The 25,394-nt window shown below is 33.8% G+C and overlaps 3 protein-coding genes across 3 annotated transcripts; 1 reads left to right on the top strand and 2 right to left on the bottom strand.

Moving 5' to 3' along the window:
- Positions 1-398: 398 nt before the first annotated feature.
- Positions 399-2,790, bottom strand: LOC127106372 (pentatricopeptide repeat-containing protein At3g14730). The gene has a single exon (XM_051043679.1). The coding sequence runs from the start codon at positions 2,539-2,541 to the stop codon at positions 676-678; it is 1,866 nt and encodes a 621-aa protein (XP_050899636.1). The 5' UTR covers positions 2,542-2,790; the 3' UTR covers positions 399-675.
- A 5,116-nt stretch (positions 2,791-7,906) lies between these two features.
- LOC127102602 (uncharacterized mitochondrial protein AtMg00810-like) lies at positions 7,907-8,455 on the bottom strand. Its single transcript, XM_051039954.1, has one exon. The coding sequence runs from the start codon at positions 8,453-8,455 to the stop codon at positions 7,907-7,909; it is 549 nt and encodes a 182-aa protein (XP_050895911.1).
- A 3,987-nt stretch (positions 8,456-12,442) lies between these two features.
- On the top strand, positions 12,443-24,238 carry LOC127106371 (probable starch synthase 4, chloroplastic/amyloplastic). Its single transcript, XM_051043678.1, has 16 exons — positions 12,443-12,826; positions 12,918-13,104; positions 14,110-14,200; positions 14,299-15,397; positions 15,473-15,524; positions 17,260-17,382; positions 17,477-17,552; positions 17,625-17,809; positions 17,892-18,086; positions 18,168-18,239; positions 19,020-19,229; positions 20,844-20,969; positions 22,196-22,345; positions 22,721-22,782; positions 22,854-22,929; positions 23,634-24,238. Exons 1-16 carry the CDS (start codon positions 12,690-12,692, stop codon positions 23,808-23,810), a joined length of 3,018 nt encoding a protein of 1,005 aa, XP_050899635.1. The 5' UTR covers positions 12,443-12,689; the 3' UTR covers positions 23,811-24,238.
- The last annotated feature ends 1,156 nt before the right edge of the window (positions 24,239-25,394 follow it).

Below are 25,394 nucleotides of genomic sequence, written 5' to 3'. Positions count from 1 at the left end.
TGCAAGGAAAAAATGAGACAATTGGCGATAGTTTTCTTGCACCACAAATAGAAATAATATAAATCAACTTTTTTAATACTATAATCTATAACAATTAAAAACTGCCTCCTGTCCTGTGAATATTGAGACAGAGAACCTCAACAGGTGCAACTTTGCCTACATTTAAAATTCATCTTCAATATTTAACAAGAAATAGATCATTTTATGTTATTACCAACTGAAAAAAGATGACGTCGTTAAGTTTGTTTTCCAATTGGTATGATCTTTCAATCTAGTGCTCTTTATTCACCTTGAGAATGTATGCTTTAGCCTTCAATTTAGGCTAAGAAATCCTGCTTTGTATGTGAAACATATTTACATCAAGTGCTTTTGTATGTATGTAAAGAATGGGAAAAATCTAGTTCCAAATTCAATGACTGCCATAACTAAGTTCAACAAAATGTTAAATACAAAGCGGCGCGTTCGAATTCTAATCGTAAAAACAAGGTGACACCCAATTCTAGGGAGGACGTAAGTGGCTATGTTTACCAAAATTGCTCTGAATTATTCCTCTACGATGAATGTATCCTAAAGTTCTGCAATATATTATATGGTGAACTAATGTTGTTAGATGGTGAACCAATGTTGATGTATCTGAAACATGTATTCATGCCTAAGCTTTCTTTGCAAATGCTTCTAGACCAAAGGGACATACCCATGCTCTTGCAGAACTGTTGTCAATGAATTTAAACCAGCATAGATAAAATCAGTTTGAGGATGGGTCCTGTCACCCGTTATAAATACATGCACACCATTCATGAGTTCAATCCAGCTACAACCTGGTCTCTTCTTCACATTTTGTTGCCTCATTGTGTCTCTCAACTCAGATACTTCTTCGTATCGACCTACCACTCCATAAACATTTGACATTAACACATAATTTCCACAATGACCCGGCTCAATTTCAATCACCTTACTTGCTGCAATCTCAGCCAAGTCTGTATCCTTGTGGATTCGGCATGCTGCTAGCAAAGCCCTCCATCCGACAGGATCAGTCTTAAAGGGCATTGTTAGCATTAAATCATAAGCCTCCATGAGTTTCCCTGCTCGACAAAGCATGTCAATCACACAGGTGTAGTGTTCAATGGATGGGGATACACCATAATTTGAATCCATTACTGCTAGAAACTCAAGCCCTTCCTTCACCATGCCAGCATGGCTGCATGCAGATAACAATCCAACAAAACTGATTTCGTTTGGTACCAATTGAGCTTGACACATACGAGAAAATATATCTAATGCCTCATCACCATAACCATGCATTCCATAACCCGTGATCATGATGTTCCATGAGGCCACATCTTTCTCTGTCATAATATCAAAAACCATCCGAGCATCTCTCATATTTCCGCATTTTGCATACATGTCCATCAAAGCATTGTTCAATAGAACATCATCAAACTCGTTGGTTCCTCCTTCCTTCCCCAACCCATTTACAATCATATACCCGTGTATCTCTCTACCATGCATCAAGGCTGCTAGATGAGTGCAAGCTGGAAGTACTGCTGTAACTGTAACCAAATCAGGCTGAACCCTATTGCCTAGCATCCTATCAAAAAGCCCCAAAGTTCCATAATGATCACCACACCGTTGATGAACCGATATAATCGAGTTCCATGAAAAGATATCCTTCTCATCCATCACCTCAAACACACACAAAGCATCACTAGCACATTTGCATTTCCCATACATATCAATCAGTGCATTCGAAACAACAACACTAGAGCCATAGCCCATTTTTGTAACAAACGCATGAACAACTTGTCCATTGTCAAAATCTCCTATCACAGAATATATAGACAAAACACCAGTAACTGTATATTTACAAGGAACCATCCCATTCTCCCCCATCCTCCTAAACATCCACAAGGCCTCTTCAAAGCGTCCAATCTGCGCATACCCATTAACCATTGAATTCCAAAGCACAACATCTCTAACAGGCAATTCCTCAAACACCTCATGTGCATCCACCACCAATCCAAATTTCAAGTAAGTATTAACCAAAGCACTTCCAACAAAAACATCCAATTCCAACCCAAGTTTAAACAACAACCCATGAATCTTCTTAACCTCCAAATCCTCTGCAGAATCACCACAAGCTCTAATCACACACGGGAACGTGAACTTATCAGGAACAACAATACCCAGATGGCGCATTTGCTTATAAAGACCAACCCCATATTGTGGAAGCCGATTTGAAACGAATCCAGCAATGATTGAATTGTAAGCAAAGACATTTTTGTCATGATGGGTAGGGTAGTTGAAGACTTTAAGAGCATAACCGATGAGGGTGCACTTGGAGTACATGTTGATGAGGCTGGTGATGGCAAGTGGGGATGAAAAGAAGCCATTTTTGAGCAAATGGGAATGGAGTTCTTTGCCTTTGGAGAGGTTTGTGTTATGGGCACATGATTGAAGTGAGGTAATGCATGTTCCTATGTCGTATAAGGTTGAGAAACAGCGACTAGGTTGTTTTGGGAGGACAAGTCTTGTCCCATTCATCTAATGTTGCTTTGCTTAGAACATGATCAAAGAATCTTACATCATTGTTGTCGCAACATCTTACATGGCTTAAATGCAAGAATTAAATTCACTGCAAACAAACAAATCACACATTCACACATACAATATAAACTTTAATTTTATAATTTATCAAACTGAAATCAAAACCGTTCGACTACGATCTAAAGGATAATTAAAATATCGAATGCGTGAATGCGTCTTCTCCTAACGGCAGGGATTTTCTTTCGAACTCAAAATATTTAACAATAATATCTCAACTACCCTTAACCTGAACTATGTTTTCGAATTTGAATCAATTCGTTGATGTCATATTAATAATTTCTCTTATTTATTTATTTATTATTTTAAGTGAAAATATAAATTAATATAGAATTATAAATTTTTTTTTTACTCACCATCAATATTACTATTAGTTTAATGAGTTGTTTACATAAATTTTATTAAATATGACATGATAGGTTAGAGATATGTGTAATTATATTGAATTGTATTATAATTTTTTTATAATTAGTGAATTCACTCATAAATGATCGGTGGTTATTACTCTCACGAAAATAAATTAAATATTATCAAAACATTATAATTATATTTATCGTAGAACCTTTTTATTAATTCTTGTGGTTAGATTTTTAATTTTGTTTACAATTAATTTGGTTAAAAAATAATATTATTTTGTTTATGTTTATGCATCTCTACCGGAACCGTAGGGATCCGCGGGAAACGGGATGACGAACAAAATCCCCTTGTGGTAGAGATGTGAGACAAAATCCTCCCATAACGGGAAATTCAAACCGAGGAAGAGGAATATATTCGAAGGCAGGTCGAGGATGATGATGTTTCCCTGCCCCCGTCCCGCCCCATGTACATCCTTAGTGGTATGTGGTACAATAAAGTGGTATAAATTCATTTGAACAAGTGACATTAAGCATAAGAGGGGTGAATTGTGGTATATAAAACTCGTGATTAGATTTATACTTTTCTCGATTAAGATCATGTTAGTAATTTTATTTGAGTAAATCGCACTGGAGATAAATAATAAAAAGTAAATAGAAGAAAGCAAAGAGGATAAAGTTATAGAGATTGCACCAGATAGTTATCCATGTTTGGCTGAACGGTTAGCCTAGTCATGTTCCTAATAGGTCTTCTTGAGATTTTGACTATAAATTTGTGAATTTTTAGGATATGCCGACGAATTGTTATACAAACAGATCTTGAGATTTTTACAAGTTTATCCCCAACTGCGTATGGTTTTTACCACATGCTAAATTAAAACCTTAGAGATTTTCAGGCTAATCTCAATAACCAAAACAGAATATTTTTCGGCAAAGCTTAATAAACCACAACAGAGATTTTATGATTGGTTTATCTCACGAACCAAACTCAATCTTCTCAAGAGTATTGCACTCTCAAGATTTAAACAAACAATGCGACCACTTACAAAACTCTTCCGCACATGCAAAGTTTCACTCGCAAGCATTAAGGTAATATCAAGTGAGAGAAATATTTTTTAGAGAGAGATGGGGGGGGGGGCTTAGAGAGATAAATTCTAAAGAAAATATAAATCTTTGGAAAGTGGCGTGAAAAGAAGTCGAGGCGAGCCTCCTTTATATAGGAGTTGGAAACACCGAAAAAGGAAATAATCCATGTGCTAATTTTTAATGAGTCAATTGAATGGCACAAAGCTCCAAATAATTGGCTAACTCATTTTTTTATCGATTAGCAAGCCTAATTTAGAAATATTAGATATAGAGTCTTTGCAAGTCATTAATGTGTTGAATTATTGCTTTGTTAATTTATTAGCTCTTCTTCAGTCGATTGGCTTGATCCTCCAATCATTTGAACGACTCAAAAATATTTTGCCAATCGATTGACACATCTTACCAATTGATCGGTTAGTTCAAAAATAGTTTGTATAACTTTTTAATCACTCGACTTTGCTTAAAAAAATACTTTTCAAGATAAAAACATTTGAGAAAATATTTTTAGGTGTGTGTGTTTCCTTAGTACTTCTAAGTTACTTCCTTACTCTTACAATACTCTATCCACTCGGACTGACTGACAAACATGACCTAGTGAACTTTCACACTTAGTTTGAGGCTTCAAGTTTTTTTTCTAGATTTCTTCTAGTCTTGTAAGCAATTTGATCTTTAGTCTCTCTTTGTTGATGAGGCGTGAAATGTTTCTTTAGAACTCCATCATCAAGGTTGAAAGCTATTGCCACCGATTTTAGTCATTGTTGTCGTCATTAAAATTTCAGATGGATCTTTTGTTCAACTTTATACTGCAAGCACATAGATCCACATTCTCCCTCTTTTTTATAATGATAACGCATATCTCAGGGGAGGTGGTAAAGGCAATAACAAATATGTGATTAAAGTGATTAAACTCCCTTTTAATTAGGTGGAGAGTATGTTAGACGAAGACAACGATCTAGAGGAAGTGAATAGTTCACAAATAAAGTTTTCTTTGATAAAAATTTTGTTTTAAAAATATTTACTATGGAAAGCAGAAACAATTATGGATCGGCAATCGTCTATCCCGAACCATTATCGAAAGAATTAGATATGCATTTAAACAGTAACGAAACATATAATAATAATGAGAAAGTAAATCAATATGCTTTACAAAAATAATCGTTTAAACAATATCACACCTAGTGGTAAATTTCCCATGAATTTGGAAACAAAAATTGACATAAACAATTTTTTAAACACTTGATATGCAATAAATACCAAGTCAATTTTTCTTTGTGTTGAAAATATGAAAAACTAATTGCAATTGTTTAGATTGCAATTACCTTTACAAATCAATTTGAATTGCTTCAACATAACCAGAAAATTCAGTTTATCAAATTGCATACTAAGAGTATTATCAAAACGTAAAGAGAGTGTGTGTGTGTGTGTTGTGTGTGTGTGTGTGTGTGTGTGTGAGAGAGAGAGAGAGAGAGAGAGAGAGAGAGCATTATGATTTGTTTAGGAAGTTCCCCAATTGTCCTCACTATGGGTACGTCATCCCCTAATTCTAAATAGAATTGAGATCTGTCATTAACGTTTGCAAGAGTTGTATACAAGAGAAAAGTAGTAATTCAAACCCTTAAACCCTATGGTTGATGTTGATCTTAACTTCTTCTCTCCCATTAGTCTTAAGCAAGATCAAGTGACCCAAGACTTCCAAGTCTATCCTCTGATTACCATTACTTCTTTGATAGAACCCACATTCTTCAAAACTTTCACTCGGTTGAATCCTTATTGCGATATCTTGTCCCAATCGTTTCAAATGATCCCCCAGTTATCCCTACTCCTTTGACATAACATTTGTTCTTCAAAACTTTCACTCGACTGAATCCAAATGCAAAGACTTGTACAAAACCCCCAAATCAACTTTGATCTTGGAGGAAAAACCCCAAATGGTTTTATCAATGAAACTCCCAAAGAATACTCAACCCAATTTGATTATAAAACAATCATAAATTGGACCTTATCAATCTAATCTACGTGACACTCAACAAAAATGATTATGTATAATTATTGAATGTATGAAGAGAAAAAATTGAAGATAATAGAAAATTCTTTGTATGTTCTTGATTTCGATTATGCGAAATGATACATGAATGCATATTTATATGTATGTGTTGGTGTAGAAAAATAACAAACAAAACAGGTTTTTAGCCAAAAAATTACAAGTTTTATAAAATATAATATGATGTATTGACTCTAAATTCGTATGAGTCAACACATAAAACCTGGGAGCCACTACATAGAAGGCATAATTTTTATTTCAAAAGAAATGCTTTAGTATGTATTAGATTTAAACACAGATGCAGCGCTACATATGCAGTATGTATCAACTCAAGGCTCCTATGTAGCGCTACATAGAAGACAATTTTTGTGTTTAAAAAAATGCTTTAGTATATATTAACTCAAAACACTGATGTACCGCTACATACGCATTATATATCAACTCAAGGCTCCTATGTAGCGCTACATAGAAGGCATAATTTTTGTTTTAAGAATCCCTTAGTATTTATTGACTCATAGACTTAATGTATCGACTCATAGACTTGTTTTTCATGAAAATTTATCATTTTGACTTGTAATGGTCTATCTAGCCTAATTTTAAGTGTCCTAATATGATAGTGCACATCTACTCATAGACAATAAGATCCAATATACACAAATACTAAGTGTCCTAGTTTTGTCATCATTCAAAATATTTCTTACGAGGATAATGCACTCACATACTCCCCTTTTTTATGATGGAAAAACTTACAACATATTTGGTGTCTTGATCATAGCTCCCCCCTGAATACGTGCATCATAAAACCTTGTACTTTTCCACTCTTTGACAACATCAAAAAGAGACAAAGGTATAAACGTGATAAGTATCACTAAAAATTCACACCAATATATAAATCACTCAGAGGCGTCGCAAAGATTAAATGATTCAAATTTAATGTGCACTCACATAGGATTACGTCAAATTGAAACAAAGCATAAACATAAATACACAACCAAATCAGACAAAAAGATGAAACTCATTACAAATTTTTGATAAGGTTACAATAGAACATCATAATAATAAAATATAAGAACATGCTCAAACACTAATAACATAAAAAATACTTCAAATGTGAATAAACAATAGCACGGAATACATATGATGATGAAATAAAAATATGACGTCACTATAAGCATATAAATTGAAAAACTCATGGGTAATCAATGAAATTTTTGGAAGTGAACAAACATGAAATTTAACATACATCAAATATATCACACAATCTTGGATCATAAACATGCAATCAAATAAACAAGTTAAAGATAAGTAACATATTACATAAAAACTGAAGAAAAAAGAGATAATTTAAGAATGATATTACCTCATAAGATGATAGATGGAGGATGCACTCATATGAAATAAAACTTTTCAAAAGAAGGTTAAAAACAAATATAAATAGTGCATGCAACAACATATATTAGGAAAGATTTGAGATATCGAGAATGCCCAATTCCCGACGAATATTGAAAAATGGCTCAATCGCAAGAGGTTTTATAAAAATACCGGCAAGTTGATTTTTACTATCAACATGCTCAAAAACGACATCGCCTTTTTCAACATAATCTCATAGGAAATGGTGACACATACCAATATGTTTAGTACGAGAATGCAACAATGGATTTTTGGTTAGGTTGATCGCACTAGTATTATCGCACATTATCAAAATACATTGAAGTTTAATGTCAAAGTCAAATAATTGTTGTTTGAGCCATAAAATTTGAGCACAACAACTATCAACTGCATAGTATTCCGCCTCGGCAGTTGACAAAGAAACAAAGACTTGCTTCTAGCTATGCCAACTAACTATGGAGTTTGAAAATACGTGGCAAGTTTCACTAGTACTTTTACTATTAGATTCGCAACCGAAAAAATCGGAATCAGAGTAACCAACCAAATTACAATCTATACCTTTGGAAAACCAAAGCTCATCCTTAGATGTACCATGAAGGTATCTAAGGATGCGCTTTACAACTTTTAAATATGATTCCTTAGGAGCGGATTGATATCGAGCGCACATGCATACACTAAACATAATGTCAGGCCTAGATGCAGTAAGATATAAGAGTGATCCAATCATAGCTCTATACCTTTTGACATCAACATCCTTACCGTTTTCATCCTTGACCAAGTTTTCATTTGTGGGCATTGGAGTGTCAATTGACTTTGCATATACCATTTTGAAGCGTTTAAACAACTCTTGATAGTTAGTTTGACACACAAATGCCCTTTCTTTGAGCTGCTTGATTTGAAGTCCGAGAAAGTAATTCAACTCCCTCATTAGATTCATCTCAAATTTTACCCATATAAGCTTAGAAAAATCTTTGACCGATTGCATGTTAGTATAACCAAATTTGATTTCATCAACATAAATTTGAACTAAAAAAGAATGTTTTCCTTGACGTTAATGAAAAGTGTTGTATCTATCTTCCCTCTAGAGTATCCTTAATCAAGTAAGAACTTACTAAGTCGCTCATACCAAGCCCTAGGGGCTTGTTTGAGACTATACAAACCTCATTTTAGTTTAAAAACATGATTAGGATACTCATAATTTTCAAAATTGGAAGGTTGGGGAACACACACTTCCTCATTTATCTAGCCATTAAGGAAAGAACTTTTCACGACCATTTAAAATAATTTGAAATCTTTAGAACATACATATGCTATTAAAACGCGTATAGCCTCGAGGCGGGCAACCGGGGCATAAGTTTCCTCATAATCTATGCCCTCCTCTTGTTTATATCCTTGAGCCACTAGTTGGGCCTTGTTCCTACTTATAACTCCATTTTCGTGTAGTTTATTTCTAAAAACTCATTTAATGCCAATGATTTGATGATCTTGCAGAGGTAGGACAAGGTCCCACGCATTATTTATTTTAAATTGATTTATCTCATCTTGCATGACCATTAGCCAATGCTCATCAACCAATGCTCCTTTTGTGTTTTTAGGTTTAACTTGTGAAACAAATGCAAAGTGATAACAAAAATTACTTAGCTTAGAGCATGTTGTCACACCTTTGGTGGTGTCTCCAAGAATGTTGTCAATTGGATGGTCCTTGGAAGACCTCCAAGCCAAAGGAAGATTATCCATTTTAGTTGGACTTTCATCCTTCTCCTTTTCAGAATTGTCATTTTTCTCCTCCTCAGGTTTCACCGCTTCAGGATGGTCAATTCCTTTTTCAGTGTCTTTGAGTATGTCTTCTAAAGATACACATGTATCATGAAAAGAAATATCTTTCCCAATATTTCTAGGATAAGATTCATCAAAAGTGACATGCACAAACTCTTGAACAATAAGTAATCTCTTATTGTACACTCTATAAGCTTTGTTGGACTGAAAGTATCCAAGAAAGACACCTTTGTCAGCTTTTTGCATCAAACTTTCCAAGGTTATCCTTACCGTTATTTAAGACAAAACATTTGCATCCGAAAACATGAAGATGTGAGAAATTCAGATTTCTACCTTTTAAATGTTCATAAGGTGTTTTGTTCAAAATAGGAAAAATAAATATCCTATTTAAAACATAACACGTCGTACTAATAACATTAGCCCAAAAATATTTTGGTAGACTACTCTCATTGATCATAGTTCTTATTTACTCCTCTAAAATTCTGTTTTTGCACTCTATAACAACATTTTATTGCGGATTTCTTGGAGCGGAAAAATTATGTACAATGCCATGTTTATCACAACAATCCTCAAAGAGTTGGTTTTCAAATTCACCTTCATGATCACTTCGAATAGAAACTATGTTTGAACTTAGTTTATTTTGGGATAACTTTGCAAAAGATGTGAAAGCTGAAAAAGTTTCATCTTTACTACACAAAAAGATATTCCAAAAAATCTAGAATAATCGTCTACTATAACAAAACCATAGTAATTACCACCTAAGTTTTTTGTGCTAGAAGAACAAAAAAGATCCATATGTAGAAGCTCAATAGGTCTAGAAGTTGAAACAATATTTTTGGATTTAAAAGAGACCTTTGTTTGCTTTCCCATTTAGCATGCATCGCATAGGTGATATTTTGAAAAGTTAACTTTCAGTAGAATGATAACTAGATCTTTTGAAACCACTTTATTGAGTATATCAAAGTTAACATGTGCTAAGCATCTATGATATAACCAAGAGTTTTCACTTATGGTTATTAAACACTTAGTACTTGTTAATGATACATCATTCAAGTTAAGCATATAGATGTTGTTAATCCTCAAGTCCTTAAACAAATAATATTTCTTTTCAATGTGTTCAATTATGTAACAAATATTTGTAAAAGTTATTTTATAGCCTTTGTCTCATAGTTGACTAATGTTAAGCAGATTATATTTAAGACCTTCAACAAGTATTAGTTAGAGATAATAGTAGAAAATGGATTAATACACTACTTTTACCAAGTATTGCACCCTTATTGTTGTCTCTGTAGGTTACAAAACCATTCTTTTTTGCCGTGAAATCAATGAATAAGGAAACGTCACCTGTCATATGCCTTGAGCAACCACTATCAAGAAACCACATTCTTTCCATGGAGCTAAGACATTCAACATTTTTCTTCTTATGCTGATGGGTCATGAGGCAAAAAATTGTCACTTCATCACTTTCATTTGAGCTACCTTCACTTGAGGATTCACTATCACTTTCCCAAGCTATGGATGCTCTTCTAGGCTTGCTAGATTTCTTGTATTGACCATTTCCTTTATCCTTCTTAGGTAATGGACAATCCGGTTTATAATGATCGACTTTTCCACAATTAAAATATGAACTTTGGACTTTCCTTTCTTATTCTCATCTTGCTTTGAGGAGTTTACTTGTCTTCTAAAGTTGACGAGATTATTGTCGGAGTGCTTTACTCCATTTCTCTTAATGCCTGACTCTAGTGTGCTCCCCTTAGTAAGGATCTACTTTTTCATTAATATTGAGCAAATGAAGCTTTGGGTTGGGCTTTCGAATTTGGCCGATCTTATTGGGTCCTTTGGCTAATGTGAAACAAATTGCATTCAATTCTATTAATTACCACTATATTTCCCCCTTTGATTGGGATATATAAATAATTTGCCTTGTCTCATCCTAAAATATCCAAATAATTGAATGAAATCTTCGTTTTGCTCCGCTTCATTCTACTTCGCTTATTTCCATTATGCTTCATTCACCTTACAATATCCAAACATAAATTTTATCAATTTTTCACATTTTGACATTATTAGAACTATACACGTACAACAATGACATTAATTTATAATCGTGTTACACCTTACTTTATTATATTCATGAACTAATGATAATTATTTATATACACCCTCTGGTTACTATTATAAATAAAATTGATTTTTTTGATACATTTAACTGTCAATGTATGTCAAATGTACCAAAAAATCCAATTTTACTTATAATAATAGTGACCGGAGGATGGTGTATATGTGTTGAGCTTACAAACACTAACAAACTCATCAATCTAACGAACAATCTAACCAATTTTATTAATATTATTTATATTTTAGATTTGAATTGAGGTTAGAACATTAGGTGAAAAATAATAATAATAATTTAAAAATAAATTAGACAAAGAACATTTTGGAAATTATAGTTACTCAAATTGGTTTAACATTTTTGTAATTACGCTGACCAGGAGGACAAAATGTAACTAAAGCGTATAAAGGTAAGTTGTTCTTCCTTGTGATTTAAATTTAGATATAGACAAACATTGCATTGCATCTTGCAGCTTGCACAATGCAGTCCAGTACACATAATGAACCACATATGATCTGATCTGGCCAATCAACAAGATCAATAGTGACGAGGATTATTCTCAATTCAACACACGTTAGGGTGGAAATCAGATCCAATCTTTTTGACACGTCTGTTTTATTGCATTTTTGTATAGGACAGAATTTTTTTTGGACCTGTACCTTAGAATATGCCTACTCTGTCTCAGAGTCTTTTTGCAAGTTTTTGTAAGTGAAAATACTAACATAATTTTTTTTTTTAATTTTTAAACTAAAAATATGCCTACTAACGACTAATGATATGGTTATATTAATAAGAAAATATTGTTTCAGAGGTATTCTTTAAAGCCTTAAAATAATAATATTTTTTTGGAATATACGTATTTAATATATTAAAAATTAAAATATATTTTTTTAGAATCTGTCTCTGAAGCATTGGTTAGTAAAGATCCGTATTAGTATGGTAGTAAAAGACTAAGATAAGGCAAGAAATGACGTGGCTAATTACCCTCTACACTTCAGTCTCCTCTCAGCTCAAGTAAACTCTAAGCACCCACCACCGTTCATTCATTCAACTTTTTTTCTCTTCACACTTCATTTACACAAATAAAATAAAATACTAATAAATACAAATTAGATTCTTTTTTCACAACCAAGGAAGAATAAAATATAAAATATCTCATGCGGAATGCGACAGAAACGGGTTTTGCCTCACTGAACCCAAAGACGGCCCTGCGTCTGCGTGCGGCAAAGAACGAACAAGAAGAAATAGAAACCGTTCTGTATATCATTCATGCTCATACTTCTCCATTGAACCAATCAACGATCAATTCAAATTCAATTGGTACAAAAAAATGGCTTCCAAGCTAACAGCATGCTTTGTGTGCTGGAATCTCAACAGCGGCTTCAACTGTAGTAACCACCTTGATAACACTCGCTTATCGCGTTCTCCGTTTCCACTTTCTTGCAAAATGCCACACCGTATTCTCAGGTAGGTATCAATAATCTCCATCAATTTGTATTCGATTTTCGTTTTTCGTTTTGTGGATTGTTAGGTGATCGATTTTGTTTGTTCTATGCAGTTCGCAGCAGAGAAGACAGTATCACAAGAGAACTACATCGCAGCCTTCCATTGACGGAGCTCTCAAGCCGAATCATCGTCAAAACTCCGATCTTAACAACAAGCTTTCTTTTAATTCTAAAACGGATGATTCTCTGCACAATTTGAATAGTCCAATTCTGCTGCATGATACTAATTCCACACCATCGGTATCCCCTTCAATTAACCTAGCAATTTATTATTCTGTTATTATCATAAATGCTATCTCTATTCAATGGGATAAAAACAGTTTGATTAAGGCTCGGTTTGGATAAACAACTTATATATAAGCGCTTATGAATTAACTATTTCTATAACATAAGAAAATACTGTCAAATTGTATAATCTATAAACTGTTTTCGGCGAGCTTATGAAAATAAGTTGAGAAGTGAAAACAATTTATGAACATGTCATTAGCTATTTAATAAGTTTTCCCAAACAGTGTTACAACTTACAAGTGCTTAGTTCAGTAGATAAGCTCAAATAAACCAATCAAAGCAGACCGTAAGTGCTTATTGTATGAGTGTTTATGTATGACCTGATTTCAAAGTTTTTTTTAAAGTATTCTAAGAAGCTTATACAATTAAGCTGAAAACAGTTTATGAACATGTCATAAGCCAGTGTTATCCATGGCGGAGAGCCAAAATCCCGCCATACCGGCCGCTTTGTCGCGCCATTATGGCGGAAAAGTCCGCAATATCGGCCAATATTTACCATTGTGGAGAGCCCAAAAACCACCATGTGTATCCGCCATAGCATAAGTTCTCCCAAACAATATTACAAGTGCTATATGTCAGCAGATAAGTTCAAATAAGTCAATGCAAATAGTCTTGATGCTTATCTTATGATTGTTTATGTATGATCTTATTTTTCAAAGTCTCTTTAAGCTTTTTCAAGGACCTTATAAAATTAAGATGAAAACAGCTCATCACATATCATAATAAGTTTCTTTCATGTCTTTTTTGAAACACTTCCGCAGCTAAATATTTTTCCTTATATTACCAACAAAACACTTAAATAAGTGCTTATGTAATAAGATAAGTTTAAATATGCACTTCTGAACACTCTCGTCTTTGTTCTGATTTTGTTGCGTTGATAAACTGAGTTGTTGAAGATAATTTAGTAGATTAAAATGTTGGCTTTTAGTTGCTACTAATTATTTAATTATGAAACAGGCCTTGAATGTAAATGGTGCTGAGCAGGTTGAACAATTTTCTGGTGGTCAACTTGAGGATTTGTTAACCATGATAAAAAGTGCAGAGACAAGTAAGATATTATTCTGGAATACTTATGGGTTTCCTTTTTCCATACACATTTTCTTAAATGTCTCGTTACCTTTTATTAAGAATTGTATGTTCTCCCAGACATCCTTCTTATAAATCAGGCTAGAGTCCGTGCACTTGAAGATCTTCAAAAGATTCTTGCCGAAAAGAAAGCATTACAAGGGGAAATTAATGTCTTAGAGATGAGGTTGGCCGAGACTGAAGCACGGACTGAAGTTGCTGGCCAGGAAAATACACATGTGGAACTCATGGAGGGCCAGATGGAGAAACTGCGTAGTGAGTTGGCTCAAAAGGGCAGTACTGAAGAAAGTGATGCTGAATTGCATGGCCCTCAAAATGGAGTTTTGAGTGATGCAATTGCAAATAGTTTAAGTCATAATGATAGGATCCGTTCCCTTACTGAGGAGCTTAATTCATTAAGAGAAGAAAATGCCTCTTTGAAGAATGACATAGAATCATTTAAAGCACAACTCAATGATGTCGAGAACAATGATGAACGTGTAGTGGTATTGGAAAAGGAGCGCTTATATTTGGAATCAGCCCTAAAAGACCTGGAATCAAAACTTTCAAAATCTCCGGAAGATGTATCTGAATTGTCTACACTTAGAGTAGAATGCAAGTATTTATCGAGTAAGGTTGAAAATTTGCAAACGCTGCTAGATAAAGCAACCAAACAAGCTGACCAAGCTGTTATAGTTCTACAACAAAACCAGGATCTTCAACGGGAGGTTGACAAGTTGGAAACATCTCTCGAAGAAGCTAAGATCTATAAGCTATCATCTGATAAATTGCAAAAATATAATGAACTAATGCAACAAAAGATAAAGATGTTGGAGAACAGCCTACAAAAATCAGATGAAGATATAAACTCTTACGTTCAGCTGTATCAGCAGTCAGTGAATGAATTTCAAGACACACTGAATATTCTGAAAAAAGAAAGCAAGATAAAGACGCAGGATGAGCCGGTGGAAGATATGCCGTGGGAATTCTGGAGTCAATTGTTGCTTCTAATTGATGGTTGGACACTTGAAAAGAAGATAACAGTAGATGATGCAAAGCTTTTGAGAGAAAAGGCGTGGAAGAAAGACAAGACTATTAGTGATATATATATGGCTTGCAGAGGACAGAATGAAGATGAGGCTATATCTGCATTTCTTGGGCTTTTATCATCTGCAACAAGGTATTTATTTTTAATTGTATATTGCATTTTATGTATCTTCCATTGTCTTATGCATCCCTTACTTTTTATCTTTAGTCCAGGATTACATGTGATTCATATTGCAGCAGAGATGGCACCAGTGGCTAAGGTAAATTCACTGTATCCTTGTCCCTATTTTTATTTGTTGTAAACTCATTTTATCCTATCCCTGGTGTTTTTAATTCTTTCAACACTATCTTATCCCCTCACCTACTGTCTGTTCTTTGACTATAATAATTAACACCCACTGAAATGATGTTAAGGAGGTGTGGCAGGAGCATCGTACACTATGTAAAGAAGGGGAATACTAGGTGCAAGTTCTGTATTGAATTGAAATAAATTTTCAGACACCGTTAAAGCAGTCTCGTACATATTTTTTCTCCCTCTTGCTAATTTCTGAAATCTTTTTGGGAAATAAGCAGCATCTCGTTAAGAGCAGCCACTTGTACTGTTTTATATCATTAAGAATAGAAGTTGTTCTAACTGCAACATCCCAGCTCTATGACCGTGGAACTTTGGTTTAATATGTGAAAAAATCTTATTGTATTTTGACTCTATCTTAGATTATCTCTTAAAATTAGTTTCTGTATTTCCTTGTATATCATTATTTGTTTTTTTATTTATTTATTAAGATAAAGAGTTTAATATCAGTATGAATGGATCAGTGTTTTGTTTTGTCTTTTGTAATAACACCCAATATATCATTCATGCCATGTATCAATATAGTTTTATTATTTCAGTATACCTTTTCCTCCTTTTATACCTAAAAGACTAAATCTTTTATTATTTCAGTATACCTTTTCCTCCTTTTATCCTTGATATGTCCTGCCACCATTAGACTGTGAGTTCCCAAAAATCTAGAACACTGCGGTAATAATGATTAATGTCATATCTCCATGATTATTTTCTAATGTCATATTAACCAATGAAAAAGTTAAAAGAATCTAGACTAGAAATTTGCGTATGTGAGTGAGTTAGAGAGCTTACATTAAATATGGAAACGTCCCTGACCACTGATGTGAAAAATGCACCAACAAAGAGACTCATGTCACATGTGAGTCACTTGTATTTCCTTGTCTAGGCTTTGTTTCCAAATTAGTGTAGTCACACCACATGTGATTATCAAAAAGGCTCAAACCTGTATTTCCTTGTCTACATGGGGAGAATGTCCCTTGTAATTTTCGAATCCGTTGAAGTGATGCTTTATTTTCAATTTGGAAGTTAACGAGTAACATCTTTTATTATATTGTCAACCCAAGATATTAGTTCTCGAGTAATTCTCAAATTATTAATTCTAGATGTTACAAAAATTTCTCAGTTTTACAATGTGCATATGCATGGTGTATGTGGGCTAGGCTGTTGTATAAGTTTGAACCACATTGGGTTTGTAAATAGACCTCAGGTGAGTTTTTAATGATCGAATTTTGGGGTTTGGTTAGAGATGAGAAGGGCCAGGTCCTTTGGATGCATATGAAGTTTGTAAGTTCATGGATCATTTGGTCAGACTGAACTGCAACAATCCTCGAGGGTATCTTGTCAACCACTCAAAACTTTCCCAGAAGGTTGGTCATTTGGAAGATTTCTTGAAGAAACAAACAGATTATGTCACTGAATTTACTCTAAGATCAGGGGATTCTTTTGTCATTAGTAGTATTTTCCCCCCAATGGAACCTATAGGAGTATTCCTTAACTTTAAAAAATTTAACATGATAAGAAGGCTCCCTGTTTAATTCTTTCATTATAACTTTCCATATTGGCCTTTCTTGGATGGTGCATGATCTTCTGTTTCAACTAATCTGTTTTTCACATTACATAATATTTAGATTGAGTTATTTCCATAACAGGTTGGTGGCTTGGGGGACGTTGTCAGTGGTCTAAGTAAAGCATTGCAAAAGAAAGGGCACCTTGTTGAAATTGTACTTCCCAAATATGACTGTATGCAATATGATCGTATTGGTGACTTAAGAGTATGTTATTTACTGAGAAAATAATCAAAGGTGTTGATGGAGTGTTGGAATTTGGTATCTTCAACTACTTCTGATGATTTGATTATTCATGCAGGCTTTGGATGTGGTGATAGAGTCATATTTTGATGGTCAATTATTCAAAAATAAAATCTGGGTTGGCACTATTGAAGGTCATCTGTTAAATATTTTCATTTAAGTTGAATGTCTTTATATTGCTTACTAACTTCATTTTGCTTATGCAGGCCTTCCCGTTTATTTCATTGAGCCCCATCATCCTGATAATTTCTTTTGGAGAGGAGACTTCTATGGCGAGCGTGATGATTTTAGAAGATTTTCATATTTTAGCCGTGTAGCACTTGAGTTTCTTCTTCAAGCTGGCAAGAAGCCAGATATCATTCACTGCCATGATTGGCAGACAGCATTTATTGTATGACCTATCAAATTGCTCTTACCAAACTCTAGCTATTTGAGTAACTTATAGACTAAACATTATTGTGCTATTTTGCCAGGCTCCTCTATACTGGGACGTATATGTCCCAAAAGGATTAAATTCGGCTAGGATATGCTTTACATGCCACAACTTTGAGTATCAAGGGACTGCAGCAGCTTCAGAGTTGGAATCATGTGGTCTTGATAGCCAGCATCTAAACAGACCAGATAGAATGCAGGACAACTCAGCACATGGCAGAGTCAATTCTGTCAAGGTATACCAATTAGATGATTATCTATTCTGCCATTTATAAGCAAATATAACTATATATAATAGTCTACCTTCCAATGGCCAGGGTGGAGTTGTATACTCAAACATTGTAACAACAGTGTCCCCTACTTACGGTCAAGAAGTGAGAACTGCAGAGGTATTGCTCATTTCTTGTTCTTGCGCATATTAAGTATTTTCTGGTTATCAAAATATCAAATTTTTTAATTAATGTAATTATAAAGTAAGCATCACACATGGCCGAACAAGCACAAGGTTAACTTTGAATAGCAACTTTCCCAATAATTGCATCTATGCTGACTAGATTGTTCCAGGAAAGGATTGTAAGAGATATATAGCCATTCAGATACCTTCGTCTAAAACTTTCAGGAGAATTGGCGATTGACATAATATTTGACTTTTGAGACTTTATGACCAAGTGGTGAAGAATTTGATCCATGCTACTTCTACCTTTTTGATTGAACTATAATTCCAGCAGTTTTTTTCGGCAAGTTATGCTTTGTCCATGATTCAAGTCAATTGAATTTCAAGTGAGGGGGTTGTTATGGATCTAAAACCATCACGAGCTTTCCCTAATAGCTTAAGCCTTTTGAGTATTTGATTCTGTAGAATAGACAAGGTCTTTGATTCTTATAATAAATGAAAGACTATTGCATATGTTTTGGTACTAGCTATTTGGCATTTCACATTGTGACGTGCTATATAAGGGTACTAGGAGATCTGGTTTGATGTGAAAATTGAAATAGGCCGGAATGAATTTGCTAGTGATCTTTGAATTTGACAGTATATCTTCATATGGAAAAAATTATGGAGAATCACACATTAGTGCTTTTAAGTTTGAATTAATGTATAAGCATTCTCCATAACCTTTCAATTTTAAAAGTTTGTCTCATGAAAGATATTATTGTACAAAATGCAGGGAGGGAAAGGCCTACATTCAACTCTCTCTACCCACTCTAAAAAGTTCATCGGTGTTCTTAATGGTATTGACACTGATATATGGAATCCTGCCACTGATCCATTTCTTGAAGTCCAGTACAATGCAAATGATCTTCAAGGGAAATCAGAAAATAAGGAAGCCTTGAGAAAGAATCTTGGTCTTTCTTCTACAGATGTTAAGAGGCCATTGGTAATTTTATATCCTAATTTCATATGACAACTTATTTGATACAATGTGTTATAGTTTGCTCTTCACTCTTTTTTTTTTTGGTTTTGAAATTGACACTACTTTATTTCATTAAATATTCAAGTTTTTTTTGTCAATTTTGCTTTTAACCCCCAAAATGTGACCGAAAAGCAGAGAGTATGCACATTTTTGGCCTATTGGACTTGAGATTTTGGGAGACTGTAGATTGGTTCCAGACAAACCATATGGAGGTGGTCACAATCTAAAATTTGACCTGAAACTTTTTCCAATGGGAGTGAATATCGGCGGTGGTTGCCAAAATAAGTGTGTTGTGAGGGATGCCACGTTGGAGTAAACAACTTTGATAGAAGGTATTTAGGCCAGAGACGTCAAAATGTAGGAGATATAAAAAAGCCAATACAAGAGAAATAATGCCTATAGTTTGTGTACATACAACAAAATTGAAAGAAGTATCAGAGTTCAAAACTTTAGGAAACTCGACAACGGAAAAGTGACGGCATTGAAACTCTGGTCATGAAGGATGGTCCTACCTTATACCATATTGACATTATATGGTCTTAGATAAAGCGGGAAAGGATTAAATTCTTTTAAGAAAATATGGTTGGGTCTAATTCAACACTATAAAACCGGCTTGGCTTGTAGAGTGAGGATTGCCCCCACTTATAAGGACATGTTTAGGCCATATATTATCCAATGTGAGACTCTTAACACACTCGTTACGTCCAGGATTGAATATCTGGAGACTCTTGATACTATGTTAAGAAAATGTAGTTGGGCGTAACTCAACCTACAAAACCGGCTTGTAGAGTGAGGATTTCCCCCACTTATAAGGACATGTTCAGGTCATATCGTCATATATTGTCCGATGTGGGACTCTTAACATCTTTGAATTATGATTATGGCTTTGTAACGATGTCCGAAAGACTAAGCATTGAACTTGTTTATACTAAACTAAACCCTTAATCCTAATAAAATAGGAAAACAAATCATTATAACAGTTGTGGTACTCTTAAGATAAGAAACTAAACCTAAGAGATATGCTTGTAAGATAATAACAAGATATGTGTCATATCATCTAACACAGATAAAAATAGTGTCTAAATGAGGGTGTTAATTACTAGAGTTCCTCTTTGAACTTTTAACGTACCTGCCAATTCACTCTCTCAAGCTGGAACGTATATGTCATATGAACGAACATTTTTACATGTATAATTTAATCTAGAACCTCTTAAAGAGTTAGTGAAAACACCCACCAGTTGATATTAGAGTTGACAAGAACTAGTGTTGATATCTCAAAATAGGACTTTACCTCTGAAAAATGAATAATCAATACTCCCAAATTCTAAGAATTTACCTATTTTCTAACATTATAAATTCCTATATTCTATTCAATTAATGTTTGGATGTTGCTTTATGGTCTCATTTGCTGCTTGGTTGGCAGACAACTTTTGTATATATATGGTGAAGTGATGTCTTGACTCTGAAATTTATAATTATTTGTTACTCATTTGGCAATTAATCATTCATGACTTATTCTTAGAAGTTAGAAATGAGGATGCTTTAATGGCTCGATCTTTCTATTCTCTTCTATGATAGGTTGGCTGTATAACAAGATTGGTTCCACAAAAAGGTGTTCACCTTATCAGACATGCAATATATCTAACATTGGAGCTGGGAGGTCAATTTGTTCTACTTGGTTCAAGTCCAGTGCCACATATTCAGGTCATATTTTCTTCCCTTATAGCTGAAATTGAGAGTATTCTACTCCATTTTAGAACGGAGACGACTAAAATAGTATAGGAGAAGGAAGTCACCTTAGAATATGATAGAAACTGGTTTCAAATAATAAAATATAATGTAATTACAATGAATTTCTAAGAATTCGAGAGTCTTGGTTCTCTCCCTTCCAAGCATTCTAGAGCTTGGTCTCTCTCTCCAAAATATAACCTCTTTCTAATTTTCAGCCTCACCAGAACATGGTTTTGTTTCCCTTTTTATTCTGCCTAAGTTTTGTAACTGCTCCTAAGAATAATAATTGTTACTCTAATAATACTAATGGCTGCTCTTAGACTCTTGTAACGGTTACAAATAACATTTATAATGGCTGTTCCTATGCCTGCAACTGCTACTTGACAGAATCTAACAGCCACATTCAGTTTTGGTTTTTAATAATTCTTAAGGTCTAACAGAATATAGGTGGAATTCTTTCAGAAAAAAAATTATATTTTACATAGGTTATGTTTTAGTGAACTATATAACCAGAGGACCCAGTATCACATGTTGTGGAAAAAATAATGATACTACTATTTAGTATTTTGGTGACATGTACTTAGAAGCTAATTTCCAAGTGCAAATTAAATTATAGTAATCAAGAAAATCATTAGTTAAGCCACTAAAACTGGGGTATTGTTGTGAGACTTGGTTGTTTGCGTCATTAAAGGTTCAAACATCTTAATTGTCATTGTAACCAAAAGATAATACATAAATCTGGGAAATCATGGAAGCATAATAACTGAACTGGATTATAGCTTACGTATCCATCCATACTTGTATGCATAGGTAAGGGATACAATATTTTTAAAGAAAACTAAGGTACAAATACAGCAATCAAAATATAATAATGATTTCTATATTAAAATCATGCTCAGAACAGCAAAATGAAGTCAGTGAAAACATCAAAAGAGCAAATAATGATTTCTATATTATAAATGAGGGTGTATGCGGCATTATATAATAATGATTTGGAAGCAAATATAATAATGTTTTCTATATTAAAATCATGAGCAGAACAGACAAATAATGAATTCTAAGAAAAGGGTATTATTGAGATCTGTTTATTTATTTTCAAATGTTTTGGAAGTAAACTGTTAATGAAATTGATTTTTCTTTGACATGCCAATTCGTTCTCTGTTTTTCTGTCAACTGATTATCAGTTTTCTTTTTTCTAGAGAGAATTTGAGGGCATTGCCAACCACTTCAAGAATCACGACCACATAAGGCTGATATTGAAGTATGATGAATCTCTGTCCCATACCATTTATGCTGCATCTGACATGTTCATCATTCCATCAATCTTTGAACCTTGTGGCCTAACACAGGTACGGTTGTTCATGAATTTCAAAGATTAAGGTTACTTACTATAGTATACAATGCTTAAAGCAAAACCATGTTCCATTTTTATGTGATACCTGTTTCTAGTAAATAATTACTTTTTAGAAAACCATATTTTTTTATTATAAGTGCTCATATATATATTGATACTTCACTATTAAATGATATTCATTTAGTCAAACTCAATTCAGTTACGTGTGCCGCGAAAATCCATTTTCTGCACCTTAATGAAATAAAATGACGTGATAAAGAATCCAACTGCACAAAGATGGTCATATGAAAATGAATAAAAAACAGATATAATGGAAGGGCTAAATCCAGTTGTTTTTAGTTTGTACAGTTTCCTAACTTCTTTCCTGCAGATGATATCAATGAGATATGGTGCTGTACCTATTGCCAGAAAAACCGGTGGCCTAAATGACAGGTTAGCATAGTATATCATGAAAAAGTATTTTTTATTTCTGAAGATTAACTAAATTCTGTCTCATTATGCAGTGTTTTTGATGTTGATGATGATACAATACCTTCACAGTTTCGAAATGGATTTACATTTTTGAATGCCGATGAGAAGGTAAAGTGAACTATCACCCCATTATAGTCCAACATCACAGATGCTGTCCTGTTTTTTCGGATAAAGTAGGTAATGGAGTAGGTTTGGCCACGCCTCCTTTAGAGGGATGAAAAAATGGTACTAATTTAAATTATCTAATAAATGTGATGCTAAATTTGTTTTTTCTGTATTTAATGTACAAATGAGGGTGAGAATGAAGTCCTAATTCTACTTTCTTTCTTAATAGTATATAGGTTTAAGTCATCATAGCTTGGATTATGGATGATTTTGATCTTTTAATTTTTTTGAGTCAATTAAGTCCCTCTTTTTTTAGAATTTAACAAATTCACTCCTTTTTTAATCATGTAGCTGATTGTCATGCTTGCTGTAAAGTCAGTCAGTCATGCAAAGCTTTACTTTACATGTGACCTACCTTCAGAGCCAGTTGAACAAATCTATAGGCATAAAACGAAATTTGAAATGAGGCCCTTTTAAAACAAAATTAGGGAGTAAAATTTATACTGTAAAGCATAAAATGATTAATACTAAACATTAAGAGTGTTAATTATATAAAAAAAAAATTATTCTGAGACTTAAAGCGGTTATTTTATTTGCAGCAGGGGAGGCCCTATCTTCCTTATTTACCTTTCAACATTATCTATCAGATAAACATTATTGTATGCTGTTTATTGTTTTGGTAAACTCTAATGACAAAATTTTGACAGGGAATAAACGGGGCCTTAGTACGTGCTATTAATCTCTTCAGGAACGATCCCAAGAGCTGGAAACAACTTGTTCAGAAGGACATGAACATAGACTTTAGCTGGGATTCTTCAGCAGCACAATACGAGGAGCTCTACTTAAAGTCTGTGACAAGAGGAAGGGCAACAAAACGCGCTTAATTTAGCAAAAGGAGGCTTTCCTGTGTAATTCGTTCAATTTTGTCAGTTTCCTACACAGATGGGAGATCATATTCAATGCTCAATCAGCAAGATTTATCTGTGCATAGCTGCCTCGCAAGAAAATCTTTAATTGAGAAGGATTACAAAGATTACTTTGAATGGGACATGGCTGCTGAAAGTGTGCTGCTAGATTAGTTTCCGTGAAGCAGCATTTCTCATGCATTATTGATGAACTCTAGGTGATATTTCAACTTCACTATACATAGCAATATTGTGTAGTTATTTTTCTATTGTTTCCACGTTTTTATAATAGGTCAAAGGTGTAGAAAGCCATACATGTAAAGCGTTACAACTTAGTTTTCTACTAGAAATAATGTATAATTTATTCAAATATCAAACAAAATAAATATCCTTCCAATAGTATATCATCTCGCCGGGTTATTGTCCTGTAATACTAAAAGTGCATGCAAGTTTTTTTATCTCTCTTATAACTCTTTCTTAACACGGTTCATTTTTTCGACGAAAGCCAATGATAGTATATAATCAGCAGATGGCATAAAATACGTGGGAGGTAGAGAAATAAAACGGTGCTAGTGTGTTTTTATCGAATGGCTATAAACAAGAAGCATTTTCCTAAAAAAAATATGTCAAGACGTGTACAAACATAATACAATTAGATCATATGAACTTATGTAAGATACCTTAGTAAGTAATTAGGTAAAAACACAACTGGTTGTTATGGCAAAATTTTGAGCTGGTGTGGTTGGATGCGATATTTTAATAAGAAAAAGTAATGTTTTGAGAAATTAAAAATGATTTAGACAAAAAAAATTGTTTGGATAAAAAAAATTGAATAATTGTTAAAATGATGAAAATCTATTAATATTTTTTGCAAGTTAAATTTAATAATTTTGAAATAATATTTAAAATTAAAGAATTTGAAATTTCCTTCTTGAATGTCAAATTAAATATTATTATTATTTTAAATTTAATTGGTCTTCGTAGTGGATAAAATTCCTCGTGGAACTTCATCTGTGTTAATTTCTGACATTTTCACACTATTTCGTGGCTTATTATATAGTTTGTCACTTATAAGTTTCATGCAATTTTCCGCAACTGCTCTAGCACCGTCCCACTGGGCGTGCCATTTTGTTTAATGTGGAAATTGGTAAACAACCGCTGGTCCTCCCTAGGCTTTAAAACAAAGGGTTACTGGCAGGATCGACCAGTTGATCCTAGGACATGTGCTAGTGCAAGTGAGGCTTGTCCAACTCGACAGAATGACTTTGTGAGGAACGGCTCCTGACAAAGTGTCGAACAAGCGTAGGGTTTTTCCACACTAACGGTTTAGATAATGTTATCGCCTATAGGTGACTCGTGACCGACAACGCTATAACATTCAACAAAGGTATACAACGAACACGCTTTTGGTAAATTCTATTATCGTAATAGAATCAGTGTCGACAACGTAAAATGATAACTCAAAAGTAAATGAAATTAAGATAAAATGTTCAACGGGAACAATTGAAAAGTAAGGAAGTTGCATTGAAATAAATGTGGTGATTCACGTACATAGCACTCTAA

This window comes from Lathyrus oleraceus, chromosome 7 (assembly GCF_024323335.1).
Source record: "Lathyrus oleraceus cultivar Zhongwan6 chromosome 7, CAAS_Psat_ZW6_1.0, whole genome shotgun sequence".
NCBI classification, from domain to species: domain Eukaryota; kingdom Viridiplantae; phylum Streptophyta; class Magnoliopsida; order Fabales; family Fabaceae; genus Lathyrus; species Lathyrus oleraceus.
The sequence above is the reverse complement of the archived record's forward strand: the minus strand, read 5'-3'. Positions and strand labels throughout refer to the sequence as shown.